Genomic DNA, 27,652 nt, shown 5'->3' on the forward strand with positions numbered 1-27,652 from the left:
TGCAACTGTTGTGAATTTTCACGTAAATATTTGTTTTCTGGTGGTCTTAGGTGACCCCTGTGAAAGGGTCCTTTGATGTGCCCCTACTATGGGTCATGACCCATAGATTGAGAACGCTGCTGTAAAAGTTTTATTGAAAGGAATGATATTATAAGTTGTTTTACTAGAAAATCCTAATAACTTGCTATACTAATTCTCCCGAGGACTTTTCGCCTTTTTTTAAGATCAAAGAGGAAGAACATCAGTAAATCAAAAGAGTAGATATGGTTGGATTATATTGAACCTCAAAGTAAGAGTTTTTATTGGACTCAACAAGATAGAAAATTTGGATTTTATAAGTACATTTATCTCTTTGTATTTGTTAAAATGAGTAATTTTTGTTGACAAAAGTTCATGGATTTATAGTATACAAAATGATGTTTTGATATATACAGATATTGTAGAGTGGCTAACTAAACATAACTCTCCCCATTACCTCATATACTTAATTTTTTATAGTAAAAATATTTAAAATCTATTCTCAATAGTATAGTGTGGCTATAGTCATTGTTGTATGGTCCTTTGACCAGTATCCCCTCAATCTGCAGCCCCTAGCTGTAGTGTTTCTTTGGGAATAAATGGCTGCGGGATCAGGCAGGACAGAAATCTCTCTCAACACCTCACAACCTCCATTCTCTCCATCCAAGTGAGGTCATGCATAATTTATCTTTTAATTTGTCGGTTGTTTTATTTAGTTTAATGTCCTCTAGGTTTACCTATACTGTTACAAATAACAGGAAATTATCCTTTTTTGAAAGCTAAACACTATACCATTGTGTGTATGTGTGTGTGTGTGTGTGTGTGTGTGTGTGTGCACCTGTATGTGTGTTTATTGCTTTTTCTTTTCATCTGTATATGTTTGTGATGTACATGCATGTATGCAAGCTCTCATTTGTGTGTACATGTGTATGCATGAATGTGGAGGTATAGGGTTGATGTCAGGAGTCATTCTTGACTACTCTTCTGTCTGGCTCTTTGAGTCAGAGTCTCTCACTCAAACCCAGAGATCATTAATAGAGCTACTAGTGCCAGCCATTTTGCCCAGAAGACCCTGCCTTTCCACCTTCCAGGGCTGGAACTAAGGCAAGCTGCCATGTTCACTAGGCATGTGTGCAGGTTCTGGGGACCTGAGAGCTGGTCTTCTGGCTTGTGGGGCATGCCCTGTAACTACCGAGCCATCTTCCTAGCTTCACATAGCATATTATGTTTATGAATTATTTGATCACTCCTTTTATTCATGGTAGTATTTGTCTACTCAGACTGTCATAAGAACACTACAGGCTAGGGGCTTAAAGAGTAAATACTTCTTAAAGTTCTAGAGTTTGAAATCCAGAATTAAGGTGTATTTCCTCAAGTCTGTGTGTTTAATGTCTCCTTCAGCTCCTCTCTTTGATTTAGATACTGCTGTCTTCTTATGTGAACTGTGTTTTGTGCTTGTACATCCCTGGTGTTTCTTTTTTCATAAGGACTCTACTAGGGCACTACCCATATGGCCTTTGACCTTAGGTACATTCTTACAGGTCCCGTCTCCAAGTGCAGTCACACTGAGGGTCAGAACTTCTGCAAATAAATTTTAAAGGAACAGGCTCAGTTTCTAACACTTTTGTTACTGTGTATTCAAGAATTATTTTTAAACTACAGCAATTTCTTAAGCTTGTCCAAAGTATTTTATTTTGTAATGGAAGAGGCAGGGTTATCAAATTACCTGCTCATTATTCAGTAGTGTACAAACAAAAATATTCAAAGAACAAAAAATAAACAATAATTTTATTTTTTGCAGAAACTTGATGCTTCCAGATATCACCACTTTTACTCTTTCATCACATTTCAAATGTTTTCATGTTTCAAATTTTTCAACTTGTCACAGCACAAGTGGCTTTTAGACATAAAGCAAAGGAAAACAAACCCCAGAGAACCTAGACAACAAAGAGGTTCCTCAGAGAGACATACATGGATCTAATCTACATGGGAAGTGGAAAAAGACAAGATATCCTGAGTAAATTGGAAGCGAAGGGAGGGGAGTGGAGAAAAATATATAGCTCAATAAAAACAATAAATAAAAGAAAAAAAACTACAATTCTTAAAGGCATTGCCACAACTAAATCAGAGAAGTAATTCTGTATTTCTTGCCTCATTTGTAAAATATTAATTTTTTTATTCTATAAGGGATAAATATTTAGGATTATAATCTTTTGTGGTTTGGACATACCAGTTTTGTTCTTTTCATTGTATATCTTAGAAATTTCTAGAACAACTATATTTTATTTTTTACACCATGGAATTTTATATATAAATCAAGGAACTTTAAATGTATGGAGTGACCACATTAGTGCTGAAATATCATACTAAATTATGTTCAAACCCTCAAGTAAAAGTTTATATTGACTCTGCTTCAACATAGGCCAAGCAACTTCGAGAGCACTATATGAGCAAGTGTAACACAGAAGTTGCTGAAGCCCAGCAAGCTTTACAGCCTGTGCAGCAGTCTATCCGGGAGCTCCAAAGGAAGGTACCGATGTGTGGGCTTCTTTCTTGTGCTTGTCCCTAGGTAGCAGTTTGAATCTATTTTGTCTGGGAAAATTATTGTACTTCTTGTCCCTTTTGAATTTTGAATTAGCACCTTGTTGAGTGCCTATATTATAACACAAATGTCCTAGTTACTTTTCTGCGGCTCATCAGAACACCATGACAAAGACAACTTATAAAGAAAAGTGTTTATTTGGGTTTATGGTTTCAGAGATTGAGGAGTCCGTGGAGGCCAAAACAACTGAGAGTTGTTTTGATCCACAAGCATGAGGCAGAGAGAGAGAATCTGCTGGGAATGGAGTGTGTCTTTTAAACTCAAAGCCTTTCCCTTGTGACAGACCTCCTCCAGCAAAGCCACACCTCCTCATCCTTGACAAATAGTTCTACCAAGTGGGAAGCAAGAATTCAAATAGAATAGCTAGTGAGGGCATTCTCATTAAAACCACTATAATAAGTTTATTAGTAATTAATAGTGTCTGTTCTAGAGTGGACAGATAGGTGGATGAGTCAACTATTTTAAGGTTCAGTTTTCTTTCTTTCTTTTTATTTTTGATTTTTCAAGATGGAGTTTCTCTGTAACTTAGGAACCTGTCCTGGAACTAGCTCTTGTAGATCAGGCTAGCCTCGAACATACAGAGATCTACGTGCCTCTGCCTCCCGAGTGCTGGGATAAAGGCGTGCCCCGACACCACCCAGCTAAGGTTAAGTTTTACTTTTCTTAAATTCTAGTGGATTCCTTTTATGTTGGGTAAATAATAGTTTGTCCTTTGGAGAAAGTATAAAGGCTTCTATAATTTTCTTCTGATCTTAGCTATGGCTTTCTCCACATTTAGAATCCCCGATTTTAACCTTACAGACAGGATGCCTTTATCCTTTCTAGATTTCTTTTTATGACACCAGAGAATAATCTAAGATGAGACAACACAAACACATTGTCTACTACTTAGAATTTTTTTTTTTTTTTGGTTTTTCGAGACAGGGTTTCCCTGTAGTTTCTAGAGCCTGTCCTGGAACTAGCTCTTGTAGACCAGGCTGGCCTCGAACTCAGAGATCAGCCTGCCTCTGCCTCCCGAGTGCTGGGATTAAAGGCGTGCGCCACCACCGCTCGCTTCTACTTAGAATTTTTTATCAGTTGTTCCGTGTGTTACATTTCATAATTCATTAATTATTTAGTACCCAGTCATAATTTTGCTTTTATTCAGTAGAATCCAGTTCAATACTCATTGGTTAGATATACCTTTGTTGACTGTGTTGCCCTATACCCTTAGAGAGGCCTGAGTTTTCTTCTTGGTAAAATACTTTTTAATATAGCTTTGATACACAAGGTTTATATAAAGTCTCATTCATCTACAGTATTCCAAAGAGCAACTCTCTTGTTATGAATACAAAAGAGATATTTGCCCAATATACGCAGAGTTTGTGTGTCTTTCTGTGTGATGTAAATATATCCAGTATACACACATTTATCTGTTGTAATCCTTTGAGAACAGAACTTAATGATTTTTTTTTTTTTTTAGTTCTTCTCATCACTTTTCTCAGTAAATGCTAAATATATGTAGTAATTGGTCAGTTTTGGCATTTTTTTCCAGATTCATTCTAATTCTCCTTGGTGGCTGAATGTAATCCACAGAGCAGTGGAATTTTCTGTTGATGAGGAACTTGTTCAGCGGGTGCGAAATGAAATAAGTAGTAACTACAAGCAACAAACTGACAAGCTCTCTATGTCAGAGAAGTAAGGAAACAGTACAAACCAGAGTCCGTGTATAATTGCCATTGTTTCGACCATTTAGTATCGGGGTGCGGTTAGTGTCCCAGCATGGACTTAGGACATGCAGGCTTTGCACATTTTGTTGTGTATTTTCAACAAAATATTAGATATTATGTCTAAAACACAGACCTTTTTTTCTGATCGTCGTCATTTGAAACCTTTTAGAGCCTTCGGGGTCTGTTCTTAGTTGCTGTTGCTTCTTACTCTCTCTGAGTAGCTCTGCCCTGAACTCATTGTGTAGACCAGGCTGTCCTCCAACAGGCAGATCAGCTGACTCTGCCTCCCTGTGCTGGGATTAAAAACTTGCAGCACTGCATCTGGCTTAATAACATTTTTATAATGTGTCCATTTTTCTTCTCAATTTTGTTTTATCCTGTAGTCTACACTCTCTAAATAGGAAAAGAATGTGAGAAGATATAATTTATAGTGTTACAGCCTTTAAAAGTTAGAATGTATATTAGTCCTGATCCTTGAAAGATACTATAAGCTCTATTTTAGTTCCCAAAAATAGAATCATCAGACTCTTGGGCATTTAATTAAACCTTGGGTACTAGTAGATACCACTGGGCACACTCTGAAAGGAAGTGTCAGCAGACTGTGTGAGTTTGTTCATTTATTTAACACTGATTGACAAACATTTTCTGGAGAAACTGACTTGTTCCTTTCTTTGTGTTGTGTGCTGTACTGGTGATGGGAATAAGGTTCCGTGACTGCAGAGGTCTTCAGTTCTTACTCACAACACAAATGGAAGAGCTCAATAAGTGCCAGAAGCTCGTGAGAGAGGCTGTGAAGAAGCTGGAGCGACCTCCATCCCGTGATGTGATTGAGTCTGCCACAGTCTGCCACCTGCGACCAGCTAGACTCCCTCTCAACTGGTGGGTGGTGGGGTCATGGAGGGTACAGCATCTTTCAGGAAGACACCTTTGGTCTGAGGCTAGAAACAGTTGCTCGTGAATTGAACCATTTTTTCTTAATTCAGACAGATGTAGATATGTATTTTTAAAAATAAAGCAAATCAAGGAGTATATGCTTGACAACCATGTTATTTTTTCTTACATTCTTTGTTAGAAAAATAAAATACAAAATGTTAAGCTTTTTTTAAGAAATTACCTTATTGCTGGTCGAATTTGTGAATATTTCTCTGATCTCTTTCAGCTGCGTCTTTTGTAAAGCCGATGAATTGTTCACAGAGTATGAATCAAAACTATTTTCTAACACGTAAGTTCACTGAGGATTGAATATCTGATTATGTGACTGTATTTTCTGTTATGACCTTTGTTGTATTTTCCCTGTACTAAATCAATTTAATGATCATTTGGCATCCAACATGCCCATTTTTTCTTTAGAAGTTACTCCTAAATGTTCATGAGGGACAGTCTGTAATTACCGTAAATAAGGAGCAGTTGAGAGTAGTAGTAAGATCTCAGGCTCAATAGTCTGATGGATTTGAACTCAAATCCCTGTCCACTGACAAGGGCAAACTATCTCTCTGATCCTCATGAAGTGAAGGTAACAACTAACCTTACATATTTTTTAAGTATTAAATAAGGACATATATATCAAAGTGCTTAGTATATAGTAAGTACCCCATAAAAAATTAGTGACAGTTGTTATTTTCTTCATCAGAGACCTTGTCGTGTGTTGGGATTGCCGTACTTAGGGCGTGTAGACAAGTCTTTGCTCTGATTGTGGCCTGTGCTCGGTTGCCCCTTTGTCTTTTCTTCTTTATTTTTTAATGGCTGGTAATGGTTGTAGTTCAGAATTCTCAGAATGTGACTTATAGAATGAAATTTAGAGATTCATTTTGTGGTGGTGTTGTTAGGTGGTTTTATTTGTTTATTTGCTATTATCCTGGATTGTGCTCATGAAACACTAGGCAAAACACATACACCTATAATCTAACCTTTGAAAGTTGAAGGATGGACAATCAGGAGTTCAAGGCCAGCCTCTGCTATGTAGGAATGTGAGGCTAGTCTGAACTACAGGAGACTCTGTCTCAAAAATATAAAACAAAACAAAACAGGACAATTTTCAGAATTGCTGTTATTTCTTTTTTCAAAGACCTATAAGTATTAATATATTGATGTGAAAATTGCCATAGAGCTACTGAACTTGCTTTTCTGTTTGTCTAATGGCGTCCTTCTGCTAGTACTCACTGGAAGCAGTTAGAAGTACTTGGTTCTGTTGTCTTTCAGAGTCAAAGGCCAGACGGCCATCTTTGAAGAAATGATCGAAGACGAGGAAGGACTTGTGGACGACAGAGCACCTACTACTACCCGGGGCCTGTGGGCAGCAAGTGAGACAGAGCGGTCCATGAAAGCACTGTTGTCATTTGCAAGATCACATAGGCTCGATGTCGAATATGTAGATGAAGGAAGTGTTGCAATGGATCTTTTCGAGGCATGGAAGAAGGAATATAAGGTAGAGTTATTATAATACAGAATAATAATACTTGGAAAATTCTTTTTATTAAATTAATAAACAAAAATTATTAAACTGACATTTGGAGTTAATATTCATAAACTTTTGCTTAATTATGTGTTTCATTCTATTTTTAGCTAGATCTTAACAGCTGTTTTTTTTATATGAGTTTTCTTTCTTTTTTTTAAATTTATTTTTATGTGCATTGGTGTGAAGGTGTCAGATTCCCTGAGACTGGAGTCACAGAGCGCTGTCAGCTGTCATGTGGGTGCTCAGGAAGGGCAGCCCCCTTTCACAGCTGGTTATCAAACTAACTTAAGGCTTGGTTTCATTTTTGCGTGGGGAATAACAACCAGATAGCAACATCAGCTTTGAATTTGGGGAGGAGAGCAGATACTTTCCAAGCTGGAACTCTGGAGACCATTGCAACGGGCACAGCAGAAGTTGTCTTTAGTTTTGTACTTCACTGGTTCCTTGGTACTGTACCTATATAGGAGATGTGCTTCTGAGATTTTTTATTATTAAAATAAGTTTTCTTATTAAATTTGTTATCTTTTTGCATATGATATAGGTATGGGGAAACATTTTTAAAGTATGATGTTACATTCTCCATGTTACTATTTTTGTACTATTTCAAGACAAAATTTAAAAAATTGTGTCAAATAAGATATAATGTCTAAAATGCCAGTTCATACTTTTGATAAATTGAAGAATGATACTTTTATAAAGTTGAAGTCATTAGTTCATCATATTTGCTATTATAATGAAAAGCACATGAGCACAGTTCATTACAGCACACCATGGAGGACGACATTGTTCTTACAGTGCCCTGTCATTCTCGTGCTGTTTTCTGTAGCCTAATGTTGCCATATGCGGCTCTGTCTTAAATGGGTGCTTATCATGCCTCTCTCCATCTTTGTACATTTTTACTTTATAAGTGAAAAATGAATGAGCAACTGCTAGATACCATCAACTAGTATTTACTTCAATATGCTACTGAATAAAGCTTATCAAAATATTTACAGTGATTGATAACATTTTTATAAATTTTGGAAAAGTATAGTATTTTTCAAATTTAAAAATGGAATTAATAGTAATTAATAATAATTAATAATAAATAGTAATAATAGTAATTGCCTGTTTAGCCTTAAAGGAGGAAGTATAAGGAAATAATGATACTATTAAGACTTTCTAAGGAATATAAATATAAAAACATTTTAAGACAAAAACAGTAGTGATCACATAAATCTGGTATCAGTGTATGTTGAGCTTTGTCTCACCATGAAATCTTCAGGTGTTCTTCTTGAGAACTGCAGCAGCAGCAGCATCCTAAAAGATTACTTTCTCCTATGTCCTCATCCTAAATTAGCCTAAGGAATTACATTTCCTTGAACATTTAATGAAAAAATGTAGGCCTCATTAAAGCATTTTGCTCAAGGTACATCTTAGTGATTTTGAACAACTTTAATTCTGTGTCTTTATCTTTCCCCTTCAGTTACTTCATGAATACTGGATGACTCTGAGAAATCGTGTGTCAGCTGTTGATGAACTTGCAATGGCTACAGAGCGGCTAAGAGTACGCCATCCCAAGGAACCAAAGCCAAACCCACCTGTCCATCACATCATTGAACCACATGAGGTAGTTGAGAGTAGGATCACAAGAAAAAACACAGCAAAATCCATTTGCACAGGAGACATAGAGTCAAAGCAGTGATATCGTCTAGGAATAGTTATTGCTATAAGTATGAGCCATATAAAACTGTTTTTATAGGTCAGAAATGAGCAGTTTTCATTCGTATGTGGTATGTGCTTAGTATGACCACTGTGGGGGTTTGTTTGTAGATTCATATATTTTGAACACTTTCTTATTTATTCTTGGTCACTTAAAAGTTTTTGTTTTTTTTTTTTTTTTTTTACTTTTCATTTTTTATTTGTGTAGCCCTGGCTGTCTAAGATCTCACTCTGTAGGCCAGACTGGCCTTAAACTCAGAGATCCTCCTGCCTCTACCTCCCAAGTGCAGGATTAAAGGTGTGCACCACCACTGCCTGGCTTAGAGATGGAAAAGGGGTGGCTCAGCTGTTAAGGCTCAGAATAGAACTATTTTATGTAGCCTCACTTTTACCACGATCTGAAAAGCATGTTTCTCAAAAGAACTAGAAGCTTATATTTTGCAGGTTCTTTCTCTTACTAATAGACGGTATTTCCTCTGATAAACCCTGTTTGTGTCAGGATTCAGTCAGAACTCCACCACTCTTTTCTAGTCCATAAAAAATACTTAGTTCCTTTGTAATTTATTTTTATTCCCTATGGTGGTTTAATACTTCAAACTGATTTCTTTCTGTGAAGCGTTTAGATTGCAATTTTGAAAAAGTCAAAATAATTTATAATGTTTTATGCTGTCTTAAGTATGAATTATTGGTGATGTTTTTCTTCTAATGTGTGTTTTAGGCTAAAAAAAAAATTTCAGCACTACAAACAAGAATAATGAGGAAAATCCCCTCCTTTAATTCCCTTTTCTTTCTGATGTATTGCAGAAGGAGAAGAAAAGTCAGGGTTATTCTTCCTGGATTTCATAAAACCAATTTTAACAAACAGTGCATCATGTCATTATTTTCTATCCATGCATGTATTACTGAGATGTGGCACATAAATAGAATTCAGATAGATTTTTATCCAATTTTCCTATATATCATTTTGCTTCCATTTAAAAGAACTTCATGGAATTCTGTCTTCTGTAAAACAAAGGCATCCTTTCAAAGTGTTTTCAGTAGTAATCTTGTAAAATTGAATTTTAATGTGTAAATGGGTTTTTATAGACAGGACATGAATTTGCATTATTCAGAAGCATTATGCATGTTCAATATAGTCGAACCCTACGTTGAGAGAGAATAAAGTTTTTGTATGTTTATTTCTAGGTTGAACAGAACCGTATAAAACTGATAAATGATAAAGCAGTTGCCACATCACAGCTCCAGAAAAAACTTGGACAGCTTCTTTACCTGACGAATTTGGAGAAGGTGTTGCTTTTCTTAAATGTTGTTTTTCCCATACTGTATTTCAAGAACCACTTGAGTGATAGTTTCCACTTAAAGTATCAATCCTAAACAGACATTTTGCTTGTGTTAAATGAGTCAAAACTAGTTTTGTCTACAGTGACTCTACAGGCCCTCTGCTAAACCCTCAGTGCAGCCTCTGCCCCTTCCCCTGACTATCCTCCTACCTCCTACCAGACAAGGTCATGAGCTGTTGTGTCTCAAGGAACATCTTGCTCATGTCAGTCGGTACAGCCCGTCCCAGAAAGTACCCAGGTGACCTGTAGAATTGTGAGGAATACATATGGTGAATTACTTTAAGCCACCATGTTGTAGATATTTGTTTTATGTGATTCAAAACAGATCAAAATTAAGATGAAATAATTTATTCAACTCTTTTAAATGCCTTTATAAACTATTTTGAGGCCTTTACAGTTACTAAGTTTAAGTACAGAGTTTTGTTTTATTTTTGTATTACTACTTAGAAAAAGGTTTTTGTTGTGCTTTGATTTGAATATTTGTATTTGATTTGAATATTTGAATATTTGTTTGAATATTCGGTTAGTGAATCCAGAAAGACAGTTTTTAGTGATCTTCTATTCAATTCACTATTATGTTGTCCTCAGCTTTAAAGCTTGTCCATCTTACTGACTTTCTGAAACTTGAAAATTTTATGAGAATTTTAAGGTGTTTAAAATTTATTATAGCTTAATAGAATGTTAGGCACAGAAGTCTCAAATCAATTCTATATCTGCCTTCCAATTATTTGCTTAGTGATTCATGAAGGGATGCTGAGAAGCAGCAATATTAATACAAAACTGTGCTAAGTAACAGCCTCTTCCCACACCTGTCCTTGTTCTACTTATACATTAGAGTGTACACTTTTACATATGTGTTATGATTGCACACTTCTGCATATGCATTAGAGTACACACTTCTATATGTACATGTGCATGAGAGTACACACTTATACATATGCATTATAGTGCACACTTACACATGTACATTAGAAGTGCACACTTCTACATATGCTTTATACTGCACACTTCTACATGTGCATTAGAAGTGCCGTGACATTTAAGGAGCTTTATTTAAGAAGAGAAATAGATGGTTTCTTGTAATCAGAGCTCCATCAGAATACCCTGAACTCCTCATTCACCTGCATTTCTTTCCCAAGTGCTAAGATTAGAGTTGTGTTTCACCATACCAGTTATTAATTCATAATTCTTTATGATAAAATTGTAGTCTGAGAATAAAATTTAAAAGATTTACGTATTTATATTTTGATTTTAATTTTGCTCTCTATCGTAATCACAAATATAGTACATACTTTAAGGTATGTTAAAAATGGTTTCCTTTCTTTGTGTTCTAAATAAATTATAGAAATAATAGTATTAGGTAATACATAAGATATTTGGTCATCTCACTAGTTAGGTATTTCAGGTTGAAATTACCAGCACATCCTTACACAAGTAGATTTCAAAGCATTCTTCAAGTTCTAAATATAAAAACATAGCTAACATGTTTTGGGATTCTTCTTTTTTTTTCCGTAGTCTCAAGACAAAACATCAGGAGGTATTAATCCAGAGCCGTGTCCAATCTGTGCTCGACAGCTGGGAAAACAGGTGAAATTATATTAAGCATCACATGAATTAATCAAACACCTTACAATTCATAAGGTTCTATGTGTACTCAACCTTTCTCTGTGTCTCATGCACATGCACACACACATGTGCTTTCTCATAACTGTGATGAGGAGTATTTAGTTCTCATCTTAGTGGTAGGGCCAGGACTTAGTTGACATGCTTAAGGCTACAAATACTTCAGCCATCTCTTTTTCCTAAGTGAAAACTTAACCCTAGAACAACCTTATCTTTTTTATTAAAGATTCATAGATGTGAAGGTATTTCCAGACAAGACATTGTTTCCAAGTAACTTAACTTTGCCACATTAACGTATTTGGTAGTTGAACAAAGTATAATGTAACACAAGTTTAGTGGAAAAGGTAGTACAAAGGCATAGTGGTACAGCTCTTAACGATAGTAAGGTCTCAGATCAATCAATCCCAGCTTTAAATTACAGATAGCGTCTCTGAGCAAAATTTACATGTGGTTTTGGTTATGGTTTTTTGTTTGTTTGGGTTTTGTGAGATGGTTTGAAGGAATTAAGCACAGTCACTTGTGCATGTTAGTATAAAAATGCCTGCAGGTTGTTCAGTGATAGTGAGTGTGCCTAGCATACACTCAGCCCTGGGTTCAAGCTTTCGCACAAAAAGAAGCAGAAAGGTAGAATTGGATCAGGTCAGAATAGTGTCTTTTTTAAATTTTAGCTTTAGTGAAATTCAGTTGTCTCTGAAATTACATTTTGTCTTATTACAATTTTTAAGGGTTTTTTCATATATATTATTTTATGCAGTTCTAGTATTACCAAGGTTTCCTAAACTTAAAATTGAATTACAAAAACAGTGATGAAACTCTAGCCCCATGCTGGAAGGACTCTGTATCCTGCATCCCTGCTGATGCTGTTAGAGATGTTGCCATTTGTTCTCAGCCCATTGAGTGACTGTCCTACTGCTCACGTGACTCTGATTTCTTCCTGTTATCAAAGAAGGTGGACCTGTCTTGCTCTGTACCTTATCAGTTGAATTTCTTCTTTTTTTATACCATATTTTATTTTTGTATTGTGCTTGTTGAGCTATACATTTTACTCCACTCTCCTCCTTCCTCCTCTCTCCCCTTCTGCCTTCTTCCTTGACCCCCATGCTCCCAATTTACTCAAGAGACCTTGTCTTTTTCTCCTTCCTATGTAGATCCACGTATGTCTCTCTTGTGGTCCTCTTTGTTGTCCTGTTTCTCTGGGTTTGTGGCCTGCAAGCTGGTTTTTCTTTGCTGTATGTCTAAAAGCCACTTATGAGTGAATACATATTTGTCTTTCTGCATCTGGGTTACCTCACTCAATATGGTTTGTTCTATATCCATCCATTTGCCTGCAGATTTCAAGATGTCATTATTTTTTATCGTTTTGTAGTACTCCATTGTGTAAATGTACCATATTTTATTTGTCCATTCTTTGGCTGAGAGGCACTGAGGTTATTTCCATGTTCTGGCTGTTGCAAATAATGCTGTTAGGAACGTAGCTGAGCACATGCTCTTGTGATATGATTGAGCATCTTTTGGGTATATACCCAACAATGGTATTTCTGGGTCTTAAGGTAGATTGTTTCTTAATTTTCTGAGAAATTGTCATAGTGATTTCCAAAGCGACTGTACAAGTTTGCACTCCCACCATCGATGGAGGAGCATTCCTCTTACTCCACATCCTCTCCAGCATAAGCTTTCATCAGTGTTTTTGATCCTGACCATTCTGACAGGTGTAAGATGGAATCTCAGAGATCAGTTGAATTTCTGTGAGTCACAAAGGTCTTGTTTGTCGTATAAGCATTTTACATTTCCTGTGTCACTTGAAGTCCACAGTGTACTGAATAGTGCTGCTATGTGAAGTAAACCTGTATGAGACTGGTCTGAGGAGTGAGGATTCTGCTTTAATCTGAGAGCATAGATGAAACTAGGGAACAATAGGAAAAGTGTTACCCAACTGAAATAAATTGATCTTCTTTCTCAGGAACTATTTTAAAAAACAAGCTATATATCCTAGTTTGCTCTGTCACTGGTATGAATTGTTTGCCAAGGAGATGAGAATCTCCTTTCAAAATACTGCCTGACCTTTTCAGTTCAAATACAGACATGTCCAGATGTTGAAAAACCAGCACAGCTGAGAGCCTAGGACCCCACTGCCGCAAAGCAGTGAGGATCCCACAGAAGTCCAGCTCCTGTGTTGTTCAAAACAAATCTGAAGCATCAACTCATCTCATTTTCTATATGTGTCAACAACTGAAACTGTAAATAAATTGAGTAGCAGTGAGTGTATTATCTTCCAATTATTGTTGCTCGTAGTTCTTCATTATCTATTGTTAGAGTGCTAAAGGGGTAATCTGTAATGCTTTTTCTAAATCTAAAATGAGAACATTAGCTTTTTATAGTGATGAATGACTAAGGTAAGTGAAGCTGAGAATTATGAAAATATATTTTTCTTAGATTAAAATAATCTGAAAGCATATTTCACGTGAAATACTTGGGAATTACAGTTGTAAATCATCTCCTCATTTCTGTTTGTGGATAGAAAGGCCTCATCAGCCACCTTCTCACAAGGCGTGCCGTGTCTCTTTTCTCCTCAGTGGGCAGTGCTGACCTGTGGACACTGCTTCTGTAATGAGTGCACATCCATTATAATTGAACAGTACAGCGTGGGATCTCATCGAAGCTCCATCAAGTGTGCTATCTGCCGCCAGACCACATCACACAAAGATGTCTCCTATGTCTTTACCTCAGAGAAAGCAAGCCAAGAGGATGATATCCCTGTGAAGGTAAAGTAGTTCAGGAACACGCAATCAGAGCAGTGCCACAGCGGTTAGTATCTGATGGTGTAAAGCATTGAACAGTGCTGGCACAGTGAGTGTGCAAACCACTGCTGCCCGTGAAAAGCACCTGGAGGTTTCTGCTCTTTCACCAGCTTTCCCCTTGTGGGACAGCGCTCAGCACACTAACCAATATGGCTGCAGTCATGCCCGCTAAGAGCTAAAGAATGCACTTCTCTGTCATTTATGTGATTTCTCTTCATTACAGTCAGTTTCAGTCTGGGAATATTCCTAAATGCTATTGTGTGTTTGTTTTTTGACCCAAGTATATAGTTTTTGTTAAAGTACTTAAAAAAAAGAAAAAAAACTTCTTATTTAGTCCAAACTAAAAAAAAGTAAATGGTTTCTGGCATTAGTTGATTATCATAAGAATGACACAGTATGCTTTAAAAACACTGTGGACTGACATTTCAGAATACAGCTAAACTTGAATTTATAGTCCTAACTTTTCCGTGTATTATTCAGAATCTTAAAAAATTACTGATTCAACATACAAACAGGATCCACTGAACTTTCTGCCTAAAGTGTACTCATTTGTTAAAAAGCACTTATTAGGTGTTTTTGCTACTTATTTTTCTTACATGTGGTTTTTCAACTATTTCATTCTAATAGATTTAATCAAAAAGCAAATCAGTATTTAATAGGCATTGGGGGCCTGCTGAAGAGAGTAACATTAGTAGGGCTAATGCTTAAGCAGGAAGTCGATTCCTCATTAATTCCTTCTTTGGATTCTTGACGCTTATCTTTTAGGAGTGTGTTTTCTGGGTAGAATTCAAGGCAAGTTAAAATTACTGACAGAATTAGGTGTTTGATAGAGTGTTCTTCCTCTTAGAAACCTGTGGTTCAATTAAAGAATGAAGGTAGCTGCGTTTTTCCCCTCACATATTTGAGTAAACTTCGAAGTGTCAATAGCATTACTCTATAGTGTGTCCAGGTAAACAGAGTTGGCACAGATTTCCATTCATTCTTTCCATGCATACTTATTAGATACCTCCTTTGCCTCAGGCCATGTTCTAGGCCTTACAGATACAGTGCACAGTCAAGATGTGGTTACTGTTCTCATGAATTTTACAGCTTGGTGGTGTGGGTGTGGAGGAGGAATTTAAGTTACAGTAAAAAGGACAGACACTAAACAAATAGTTTTTATAATTATGATAACTACTACAAAATAAAAGCCAATCTCGACTTTTCTGAAGGAAGAACTATTAAGCAGGCAGGATCTAAATGATGAAGGGATTGGCCAACATGGGAAGAAGGTAGAACTGGTCTGTGGAGAGGAGGTTCCCAGACAGAAAAAGAACACCCGGCGTCTGAAAAGACCAAGCTAGAAATGACTCAGGCAGAGTGAGTGGCTGAAAAGCAGTGGGTACAACTGAAAATACAATGGAAGGGCAGGTGGGGTGGGTGCTCAGGCTTCAAAGCTTTTCAAGATCTTTCTTGCGACAGTCTAGGAAGTCAGTCAGCAGGGATAGAAAAGAATAAAGGTTGAAAAGATTTAGATGAATTTAGGACGCTACAGTAGTTGTCTAACTTTAGAAACATTAGATTGATGGAAGGAGAGATGGGAAGAGATGAATATACTCCAGGGACACTCAATACAACACAATGTTGGAGGTACAGCATGGGAGATCCTCCAGATTCTGATCTGAAAAGTCAAGTAGGTATCATTGCTGCTATAGAGGAGAAATTTGAAAGGGAGTACATTTAAATGTTTAATTGGTGTTTTTAATGCAGAGCTAGAGATATGAAATTCAGTCACTAGTATAAATTATCTTTGAAGCCACAGACTGAATAAGACAACCTAGGAAAGAAATACTGAGGTTGCCTTCAGGTTGAACACAAATCCATAACTTAGTGGTTAAAGGGACAGTGAAGGCTGAAAAAGGAGGCTGAGAAGGAGCTAAAGACAAGGCAGGGTGGGATAACACACTGTCAGCCAAGGCCATTGGGTCGGTTCTTCAGCAATGCTTTTCCAGGTGTAGATGAACTGTGTGTGATGTAAACTTGAGAGGCTAGTAGAGATGACTTCAGAAGGAACTCCTTCAGTGCAGTGCATGCCAAGGAAAAGCAGAATAAGAAAGCAAGGACTGTACAGGAAATGCACAAATAAAGAGTGAAAATGACCAACTGTTGATAAACTTAGAAATAGAAAACCAAGAATTGTAACCAGACCCAAGTGTAGAAAGTCAGTTCTTTGATGTTTGTGTTCAAGATAAATGATTTTTTAAGCATGTTTGAGATACAGTAAAAGGGATACACAGAAGTCAGTAAGATAGCTCTGCTGATAAAGGCACTTGGTACTAAGCATAACAACCTCAGTTCTATGCTGAGACCCACGTGGTGGAAGGAAAGAACAAATTCCCCCAAGTTGTCTTCTGACTATGTACACTGGGGCATGTGTGTGTGCAAACACCCACAAAACAAAAATAACAGGATAGACTGTAGATAGAGAAAAGAAAGCTAATCTATAATATTGGACTCTTGTAAAGACAGAGTAGATAGAGTATTCATTTGTAAAAAAGTAGAGATCTCATTGAATCAAATACCTCCAGGGTAGGCTATCGAGCAAACAAACTGTGAGGTGTGTGTTGATAATCTGGGGTAGTGAAGAAGACTAATGCTAAGAGAGAGAAGTGGTGAACATTTGCATCTTGTAATGTCTAGATCTGAGGTGTAGAGCAAGTGTAAATTAGTAAAAAAAGATGGTGTTTAGTAAACGATAGCAAAGAACAGAATTAGAGGATAACAGTTTCCTGAGGATCATGAGAATGAAAACTTATTTGTGTTAGGGACTAAAGATGCTTAGATGCAGAACACAGAAAAATAAGTATTTAAAAGGTCTCAAAGGATAGCTAGGCTCTAATAATAGTCAAAAAGAACAGTATTTCCATGAATCTGAAAAACGTGTATGTGTGTTTGTGGTGGTGATGATGATCTTAAAGAACTTCTGCCAGTAAAGCATGAAGAATGTAAGGCGGTAACTGGAAGGGTGAATACCCAGGCGTGAATTACAGTGCAGCTTGGAAAGCATAAATGAGAAGAGGTTCTTCATGACCTAAGGATCATCTAGTCTGTCTCTGATTCCTTTGGATGAATCCTTTGTGTTTTTAAAGCGTGTGTCAAGAAGTTGTAAAATGAAGTAGGTAACTGGAGCAACCCAGTGGCCAGCCCTGGGGCTTTGGTGGTCACTGTCTAATCGCTGCTGCTACTCTTGGAACTAGAACTGTTGTCCTTCCAGTCCCTCCTGTTCTCTCCATGCTCCTGTATTTCTCTCCGCTTCTCCTAAAGATACTTGTTTTCTCTTCTTTTTCTTCTTTCAGCTGCAGGTATGCCAACAACAACAAGTGGCATGGGGGGGGGTGGCAGGTGAGAGGAGGCTACTCATTCTTACACAGGGAAAACATTAATCACAGCACCAGGAACCAGCATGAGGTAGAACTGCTGTCCTACTTTGTTCAGGGAGGTTTAGGAAGAGGTTGGTGTAGCTGCCAGTAAACTGCACAGCTGTGGCACTGAGTCACTGAATCTACCAGACCCAAACACCTGTTCATGTATGGCAGCTTTCCTGCACCCAGGACAGTTACATTTGCTGCCCCGTGGAAAGGGATGTCAGTGTTGAAATACTACTGCGTACTCTTGCTGCTGCTTGTCTTTCATGAGTATTGGTAAACATATGAATTAAACTCTTATTTAAAAAATAAAAGATTAGAGACTTTAGTAAAGATAGTTTTACCCTACCATTGACACAAATATGCTTACATTTCTTTTTTTCATTAAACATGACTAAATATTTTACATATTACATAAACCAATCTCATTCCTCTTCCACTTTCTTACCACATTTGTGCTTGCTTCTCTCCTTTTTCTGTCACAATTTGGTTCTGTCACTTTTGCCTTCTGTTACCTGTCACCTCTTTGCCCCATTTATACCCTGCTGTCTGTCACTTGCTCTTTTCAAGCATCTGCATAATGTGTTTTTAAGGCTGCCTTACTCTCTTACTTGGTTCATATGACTTCTAGACCTGGAGGGGCTTGTCTTTTGTGTTACTGTCAAGTTTTTGATACTTAAACATTATAAATAAGTTTCTATAACCTTAATAGCTAAGTATTCATGATAAAACTTTTGTACATAGCAGACAGTATGACAACATACATAGTGCTTAATCATATAACTTGAGATCTTTAAAAAGATTCAGAGAATGCAAAAATAAATAGTCTTTGGCATTTTGTTTCTAATGATGTCCTCGGAAATTGGAGATTTCACAGTATCTGGCATCCTGTGGGTTAACCATAGAAATAAGATATTGAGATTACCAGTATCCTTTTGATGCGAGCACTTAAATAAAACTGTATCATCCATAGCAACAGTATGACAGTATTTCTGAGTGACCTTGGAAACTTCTGGGCATTTCACAAAGAAACAAAATTCCCCTTGCAAGTTCTGACAACTGCAGGACATTTTGGATGTGGTGAAGTAGGCCTTCTGGCAGATCATAGCCCCACGTGGCTTATTCCCCATGTCCTATGTTTGGCTAGGTTTCATACAAAGCACTTCTGCTGGTGTAAACCCAGCCTGTATACTGAATAGGATTCTTACTTCTTAAGTTTCTATTCGGTACAAAATGTTATACATACTTATAACCATAGCAAAACAACACCCGCCCCAGCCACACACTTGAACTGTTACTTAAATCATCTTGGATTTTGAGTATCTCATGATTACCCATTGTGCTTTTCATAATAGGCTTTTCAGGCCTTATCTCGATGAGATAGGATGTGATCTAGGATTTTTGGTTTTAACAAGTACATCTACTAACCCCTGAGATGTCTGTGGAACTTTAGAGAGAAAATACTGCATTTACATTCTAATTTCAAGACAGTCATACAGTAATAAGATATATAGAATTCTAGTGGGTTTTTTGTTGGTTTGTTTGCTTTTCCAGTTATCAAAAGTTCGGTAGTCCATACTTTTCAAAATGTGATTAAACATCTGTGTAGGAAAAAAAAAACCTAATTATAAAATTCTGAGAGAGTTTAAAATAAAATCTACACATAATTGTATTATAGCTACATCTGAATATCTCTATATGAACTACCAAATATGTTATACATCAGTGTTAACTGATAAAATGAAAATGGCATTGGTGTTCTTGTTAGGATGAGCATAAATTGATATAATTCTAATTGTCAAAAGAGAAAAGAAAGTTTCTATTCAGTGGCTCAGTTAACAGTTATAATTCTGAATTGTTAGTCATGCTGAAAAGTCAGCCGTGTCATATAGTATAGTGAACACACAATAGAGACACTGAAGACACAGAGTGTAAATTACCTTTATTTAATTATCTCTTTGAAAAACAGTTCTTTTGGACCATTAACTCCACTAAAATGAGTTGAGACATGATTCTCTGCTGTATCCCAATCATCTAGCATAATACTTTCATGCAATAGGCACTTAGTATATGTCTAAATGGATGGTTATCAAATATTCCTTTGACCCAAATAAGATTTTTAACTTTTTTATTGATAGTAACTTGTATCTGAAATAATCTGAAACAATCTGCAGATTGTTTTTTAAATACTGAAAAATACTTTGGAGGCCTAATGTTTATCTAATCTCATTCCTCACAGCTGGAGAAAGTATCTCTTGTGCCTTGTAAAGTAACACATGAGTGAATGTGTAGGAGGAGGCCCACTTGTTCTTTCTGGCCGCCCAGCTAGCTTAGCCCTGAAATAACCACACAGAAATTGTATTAATTAAATCACTGTTTGGCCCCTTAGCTCTTAACTTCTTATTGGCTAACTCTTACATATTAATTTAACCCATTTCTATTAATCTGTGTATTGCCACGAGGTTGTGGCCTACCAGCAAAATCTCAGCACTTCTTTCTCCAATAGCGGGTCCATGGCATCTCCTGACTCTGCTTTCTTCCTCCCAGAATTCAGTTCTGTCTTCTCCATCTACCTAAGTTCTGCCCTATTAGGCCAAGGCAGTTTCTTTATTCGTTAACTAATACAAGCAACACACAGAGGGGATTCCCACATTATGAGTGAAGAACCCAACACTGGTTCCTGGTATGTGCTTGAGAAGTATTTCTACCTCGTGAAGTCAGTCAAGCTTCAAAACCCCAGCAGCATGGGGTTCTACCTTAGTGAACGGGTGTGAAGGGAAACAACATGACAGGTTGGCACTAGAAAGGAGCTAGCCTTATTCCAAATGGAAGAGTACAGAATGGAAGTCAGAAGGTACCAAAATAGTAACTGACTTTCTACTAATTACAGGAGCCTGTACAAGTTACAAACCTCTAAGGAAACCTATAGAAAAATCTGTTACATTTGTAGACTAGGCTGGACTCGAAATCTGTCACCAGCATTGGTGGCGCACGCCTTTAATCCCAGCACTCTGGAAGCAGAGGCAGGCGGGTCTCTGAGTTCAAGGCCAGTCTGGTCTACAAGAGCTAGTTCCAGGACAGCCAGAGCTGTTACACAGAAAAAACCCTGTCTCTGGGGGGGAAAAAAAGCCAATACCCTTCCAATTGTTCATACTACTTTTTCTTTATTAGGAAGCAGAGTAATTTGTGATCTTTGGAATGAGTGAATATGTCATCTTTGAAATTAAGTTTCTCAGAGGAATTTTTTTAAAAAAATGCAGTCTTACGACATTTAATTCTCAAAGTATGTATGTAAGTTTTAAAAAGTTACTCCACGTAATGACTACAAGAATAAAATATTACTGTGTTGTTTCAGATGTGTCTGTCCCACACCTAGCATAGATGGACTTATCTTCTATAGCAGGTATCCATGGACAGTAAGAAGCATTGTAGGTAGAGTGACCTGTAGCAGGGCATAGTGATACAATCCAAAGGCAGCTAGCTCACTGTGGCAAATGAACACCTGATGATATCACTGGAGTAATACATGGAAAGTCCTAGAGTTATAGACTGTCCACTTCTTCCCCTAAAACTCAATTTATAGTTGATAAAAATGATTCTTCATAGGATTAGTAGAAATAATTAATTTAAAAAGGGGGGAAATAAGTAACTTTGCTATCACACAATGAAAACTGGTATTTAGCTCCATTATCTTTTTACTCTATTACCGTGAATGGTTTCTGATTTTAGTCTAGGGTTAGCCCTTATGACTTCCAATACATGTAAATTTTTCCTTGAGTACTAACAGTGGTCAGAATTCACCGGCTCTTCTTTCTAAACTATGAGAACTTAGTGCAGCTATTCCTCTATCCTTCCTCCTCCTTCCTCTTTAGTATGTTTAATTTTTAGTGTGTGACTCTATATCATAATATTTATGGTAGCCATACTTTATTATGTAATTATAAACACATCTATATCCAGAAAAAAATTCAGTAGCATGTACAGCATTATAATGTAATTTTTAACCATATAATCAAGTAGAATGGTTGAAGTTATATAGCAAAGAATATCTTTCTAATTGTCTGTCACTGAGCTTTGTGCTTCAAATAGTTTTTTAGTTCTTCAGTTGGATGGTTGGTTGGTTTCAGTTTTGTTGTTTGTTTTTTTGTTTTTTAAAGACAGGGTTTCTCTGTGTAGTCCTGGCTGTCCCTGAACTCTCTCTGTAGAACAGTCTGGCTTGAACTCACAGAGATCTGCCTACCTCTCCCTCCAGAGTGCTGGGATTAAAGTCATGCACCACCACCGCCCAAGCACTTCTTTTAGTTAGTGGATAATGGTTTATTGTAACATCATTTATAGGAGTATGTAATGTATTTTGATCACAGTCGACCCTGATCCCTCTTGTCCTACTCCTACTCATCCCCTCCAAAGAATTTTTCTGAGCACCCAAATCAATTTTTCCCTAATTAGCTTCCTTTTTTTCTAAAGAACTTGACTTCATTTATCCATAAAATCCTCATTAAAATCCTTCATTCTTGCTGGGCAGTGGTGGCACATGCATTTAATCCCAGTACTTGTGGGCAGAGGCAGGCGTATCTCAGTGAGTTTGAGGACAAGCCTGGTCTACAATGTGAGTTCCAGGACAGCCAGGTCTGTTACACAGAGAAACCCAATCTTGAAAAACAAACAAAAAATCCTTCATTCTTTATTTTAGACAGCTTCAAAAAATTTTGCCAAAAAATAAAAATGACCACTTTTAGAGTTCTCAGTTCTTATGTTCATTCTGCCTGTCCTCCGGAGTGATGAGTAGTATCCCTGCTATAGAACTTGACTGGATATGTTTCATGTGTACTACACTATCGTCTCTTTTGCATGCATAGAATATATATTAATGTATAATAGATATAGATCTCTGAAAATATGGCTTATTTATGTAGGAACTCTAAACACAAATGTTCTTTCTTTTGTTAACAATTAGACCAGGTTGGTTTTCTCTGCTTTTCTGCAGTACTTTAACCTGTACTTCTACAAGTGGGACTAACAGAACTATTGGAATCCCCAGAAAAAAAGAATGAATAGAACACACACTCAGGTTGGGTACAAAGTGACATAATAGGCAGTATGCTCCCTGTTCGTTTAGCATCGTAGATTGGTATGCCTTGCTTCCAACTATGACCCCTACATTATTTACTTTTATTAGAAGTTACTAAAAGTACAAGCAATGATATTTTTCTCTTAGAGTAATTTTATTTATTCAAATCAAGTAGTCTATTGAATATCTCTTACTTCCTTGTTTCTCTTTTAATAAGTGATCTCAGCAGATAGGAACAGATGTGAAGGAAGAAGAGTTAAACCACCTGTGATATGTCTGGTCTCCTGCATGAAGATTTTTACTATGCTCGCACTCCTCTTCTCCATGGAGCACATTATCCCAGAATTGCATTAGTATAGCAGTTTTATTCTAGATGGGCATGGATATCAAAATATCTAAGCCAGATACTCTATGTTTGCCTTATTATTATATTTTAGCCCACTAAACATATGGCAAGAGACACTGCTCTTTCTATCTTTTCAGCGCAGTGAAAATTTAACTTAAAATTTAAATTCTCTGAATTTTGCAGCAAGAACACATGGCTGCTCTGTTTTAATCTGATTAAAATAAGTTAGTTACGCCTATTAGAATAAGAATCCACCTGGCAACTTCTGATTTTCTGTTATGCTATTGCTTGACATTGAGGCCAGATTTCATAAGAAATACCTTTTGTTAGCCTTTGGTGCTGATATATTTCTGCTGTTATTTTTTAAGTGCTGACTTCCTAACCAAAAATTGAGTTTGTTCTATATTATACTTAAGAGAAGAAATGTTTGAGTTAATTTCTTTATTAACTATGTTAATATTTGCTGCTGATCTCTTGAGTGGAGACTCAGTAGAGACAATAGTGATGACCAGAGTGACAAAAACCGTCCCTCGTCCCACCCATTCCATCGAAGTCGTCAGGACGTAGCACAACCCAAGTGCCCAAGACTGGATTAAGAAAATATGGTATTCAGTGCTAGAGACATGGCTCAGGGATCACAGTGCGTATCACACTTGAGGACCGTGGGCTTAGAAAACCAGAACATACATAATGCCAGGTAGGCATAGCAGGTTGCCTCTAATTCTAGTCTTGCAGGGTGGAAGGGAATCCCCTGAGTAAGCTGGCTAGCAAAACACTAGGTTTATCAGTGGAGCTCTGAGTTTTGGCTGAGATACTTGCATACACACTGCAGAGAGCATGTGTTACTAATTTTTCAGTGCTGCTCTTTTTACTTCAGCAATCTTTTGTTGTCTAGAGCATTTTCTTTTGACTTAACAATTATGGCTTTTTATCAGAGATAGGTTCACAGAAGCAATGAATTTTCAATGAATCTTATAATCTCAGGCAAAGGGCTAGCAGTGTGGCATATAAGTAGAATGGGGGTTAGCATGTACATGTCCTGGGTTTAGTCCCCAGCAGTACAGGGAAAGCAGCAGTTAACTAGAGTCAAAGATTCCAGTCCCTAGTTGTGTGACTCAGACCCATTAGTTTATCATGATAATTTATAAATGAGGCCTATCAGGATTTTTGTGTTTTTGTTTTGTTTTGAGAGTCACCAAAATTTGATACCAGGAGAATGTTTGATGTGTCCGTACCCAGAGTTAGTACCCCCCATTTGGATGCTACTTATAAAAGATGTTGTTTTCTTTTGAGCTTTTAGTTAAGAAACGGCTCAGTAGATTAAAGAGCTTTTGTTTATCCTGAACTTCCCTTGAAATGTCTTTCTTATTGTATGTTGACATGAATGTTGCATGTGGAGTTAAGGGACATTTGTGAGTTTGTTTCCTCTTTCTTATACATGTAAGTTCAAGGATAGCAACTGAGGTCATCAGGTTTGGCAGTAAGTGCTTTTATCCACTGAGCCATAGCAAATGAAATGCTTTTCAAAGACCACATTGCAGGGACAAGGAGGGCTTCTTATCTAAAGGTCTAAATTGTCACTTTGTGTTCTTTCCCTGTTTTTATTTTTCTCTTGTTACTTTAATCAGTAGACTGAGACAGATGGTTCCCTTATACTTTTTAGCCTCATATGTATAATTGAGAGTCTATACCTAAAAAATTAAATATAAGTTCCTTATTTTAGTGAGAAGATTTTAAAACTTTTTTTTTCATAATTTTGACATTAAATTAGGGTAACTTCTCTTCTCCTTGTTTATTTGGTTACCTTTCTGAATTCTTCCGATTGCAAATAAGTGAATTGAGAGCCCTGAGGAGAATGCTAATGCTGCTGTGGAAATACTTTTGCTGTTTGGTTTGTCTGGCCCCTTCCCATACCTTAGTTTAGGTCATTGTAATGTTCATAGTTAACGTTTGGAAACGTCAGTTACTGATTGTTTATTTACCAAGTGTAGCCACTTTTCATTTCCCTATTCCTTTGATGGAGTAGTTTCTGAAAACACTCTTGTGAAGAGTCTTCCTGTGTTTTAGATGACATCATTTGTGTGTCCTGTCCTTGTCCATGGCCTTCTGGTTTCAAGGAAGTTTTACTCATTGGTTGAGTACTTCATTTTGGCAAAGCACCTTGAGTTTTGACTCTTTCTATTCTTGCGTTTCTGTATGAGATGAATTAGAATAGTGAGGAAGGCTTGCCGCACCAAAATTTGGTAACTGGAAAATCTAAGTAAAAAGTGTTTGGTGTCCTTACTTTATGACTTTTTAGTATGCCTTCTGCTCAGTTAACTAGGTATAAATTCTTTAAGGAAATGCTTTTTTTTTTTTTTCTTTTTTTTTACATTTGGAGGACAGAGAGCATGTGAACAACATGGCACATTGTACGGAGTCAGAGGACATGTAAACAATGGCTTTCTCTACCATGTAGGCTCTGGGAACCACTGGGAACCACATTCTGATCATCAGGCTTGCCTACCCACTTTGCTGTCTCTTACACATCTTGAATATAAACCCATTCAGTTGTGTATAGAGTAAAGAAAATTCTCAACAAACAACATAAAAAGACTAAGCACGTAAATATTGTTGTGTCTCTGTTATAATACATAGTTTGAATGAAGTGTTTACTGATTTTCTTTTTATTCTTAACTAGGTTTTATTTGGTACTAATGTAGTTTCCCCTTTGTGTTTAAAGGGTAGCCATTCTAACCAAAGTGGAAGCTGTGGTCAGAACTCTGATGAAAATACAGCTTAGAGATCCAGGGGCCAAAGCACTCGTTTTCTCAACGGTATAATCAAGACTTTCCTGTTTCAGCCCAGCTGGTTTTCTGCCACTACTTAGTATTTATCTGAGAACTATTTTTAAATGCTTACTGAAAGAGAGTTAAGATTCAGAATTACTGTTGGATTTTTTTTTCTGTGTCGTTATATTTATGTTTACAGAAATGTGATGATACTTTATAAAGGCAGTTCCTGTAAGATTTTATATTGATTTCAATAAGAGATTTTATTTTGATATTTTAAAATTTGGAATCTATAACCTTGACTCATTTACAAATGAATTTGACTATTAAGAAGAAGTTAGTTAGTGAACTATAAAGTATTGTTTATAAATATAAATACAGTAAAACCCCTAGTTTTGCATTTAGAAAGAAACTATTAAATATGCCATTGTTTTGTGTTATATATTTTAACTGATTTTCAGTGTTGCTTGTAATTTTATTATACTACCTTTCCTTCAGTATTTGGTGAGAGGGAATGCTGTTTCCCAGCAGAACTAACTAGTGTTAGTAGGTATTCCACCTGAGACTTTTGGGTTTGTTTTTGTTCATTTAATTGTTCCTGTGGTTTTATTATTTATTTCTTCCTTCTAAATCCTCTTGGCCAAAAGCTGTGTGTGTAAACACTATTTTTCTCACTTTTATGTTCTAGTGGCAAGATGTACTAGATATTATTTTCAAAAGCGCTGACTGACAACAACATGGAATTTACTCAGATCAGTCGCATTAAGACATTCCAGGTATGTCATGTTTTCCTTGTGTTTTTAACAGATCCGTTGCAAACTAAACTGATGCTCACTAGCTGACTTAGTTATCTTCTGCCTGAACCCTGAGTGAGGGCTTGAGTCTTGATTATCTACGAAATAAGTATTTTAAAGGTAAGAAGAAAAACTGTAGATACTTTTTTCTATTCAATAATACCTAAAAAGAGAATCTTTTTAAAAAAAAAAAAAATTTTTTTTAACTTGAGATCCCTTTTCCTTAATGTAGAAAAATGACCTTGCAGTATCTCTCTCTGGGAATATAGTCTACATACACACACAACACATTCGCACACACACACACAATCAGGAAAAAAGTAATATGGTTAAAATTTCCTTTATGTCACATCCATTCAGTACAGTCACACCCACATACTCTTGAGACATATCACACATAAGAACATTAAAAATGTAGTAGAATTCCTGCTTACTCACATTACCATCTTCCATATTTTTCCTTCCTCTCCTCCATACAATTCAGATTTCATGTATCACATATCTATGATATGGTTTTTACTATATGCTATAAAAGCAAAGTGTTTTGTATGATCTCTTCTGTTAAAATCAAGGAAAACACATTCTAGTTTTTAAACTTGGTGGATTAGCATTTATTTTTTCACTACCATATAACTTTGAGCTATAACAAGCTGCTCTTATTTCAGTTGATCCAACTAAAGTTAAAATGTACCTTTCTTTTTTAGGAAGAACCTTTCAGCATTTAAACATGATCCTCAAATCAATATTTTGGCTGCTGCCCCTGCACACGGGCTCTAATGGATTACTATCATTGAAGCTACTCATGTCCTCTTGGTGGAGCCCATACTGAACCCTTCCCATGAGCTTCAGGCCATTGGGAGGGTGCACCGAATTGGACAGACAAAGTAGGACTAAAATAGCATCAACCAGTTTGCCTCTGGTTATAGAAACTAACTCAGCATTTAAATTCTTTATTTATGTTCATCGTGGCTTGTTTGTTTTTAACTACAGGTTCTTTCTCCTTCATTTGAAAATTTTTGG

At 36.7% G+C, this 27,652-nt stretch overlaps 1 protein-coding gene across 1 annotated transcript in view; it reads left to right on the forward strand.

Moving 5' to 3' along the window:
* Positions 1–27,652, forward strand: part of Shprh (SNF2 histone linker PHD RING helicase) — a 73,577-nt gene that overhangs the window by 38,376 nt on the left and 7,549 nt on the right. The window contains 16 exon segments of the mRNA XM_038338808.1: positions 2,441–2,548; positions 4,155–4,297; positions 5,035–5,208; positions 5,489–5,551; positions 6,529–6,754; positions 8,250–8,393; positions 9,671–9,772; positions 11,341–11,412; positions 14,022–14,210; positions 25,790–25,801; positions 25,803–25,883; positions 26,527–26,550; positions 26,552–26,614; positions 27,341–27,382; positions 27,384–27,411; positions 27,414–27,516. Coding sequence (XP_038194736.1) covers positions 2,441–2,548; positions 4,155–4,297; positions 5,035–5,208; positions 5,489–5,551; positions 6,529–6,754; positions 8,250–8,393; positions 9,671–9,772; positions 11,341–11,412; positions 14,022–14,210; positions 25,790–25,801; positions 25,803–25,883; positions 26,527–26,550; positions 26,552–26,614; positions 27,341–27,382; positions 27,384–27,411; positions 27,414–27,516 — 1,574 coding nt within the window.

The sequence above is a fragment of the Arvicola amphibius genome, chromosome 8 (genome assembly GCF_903992535.2).
Source record: "Arvicola amphibius chromosome 8, mArvAmp1.2, whole genome shotgun sequence".
Classification (NCBI taxonomy): Eukaryota; Metazoa; Chordata; class Mammalia; order Rodentia; family Cricetidae; genus Arvicola; species Arvicola amphibius.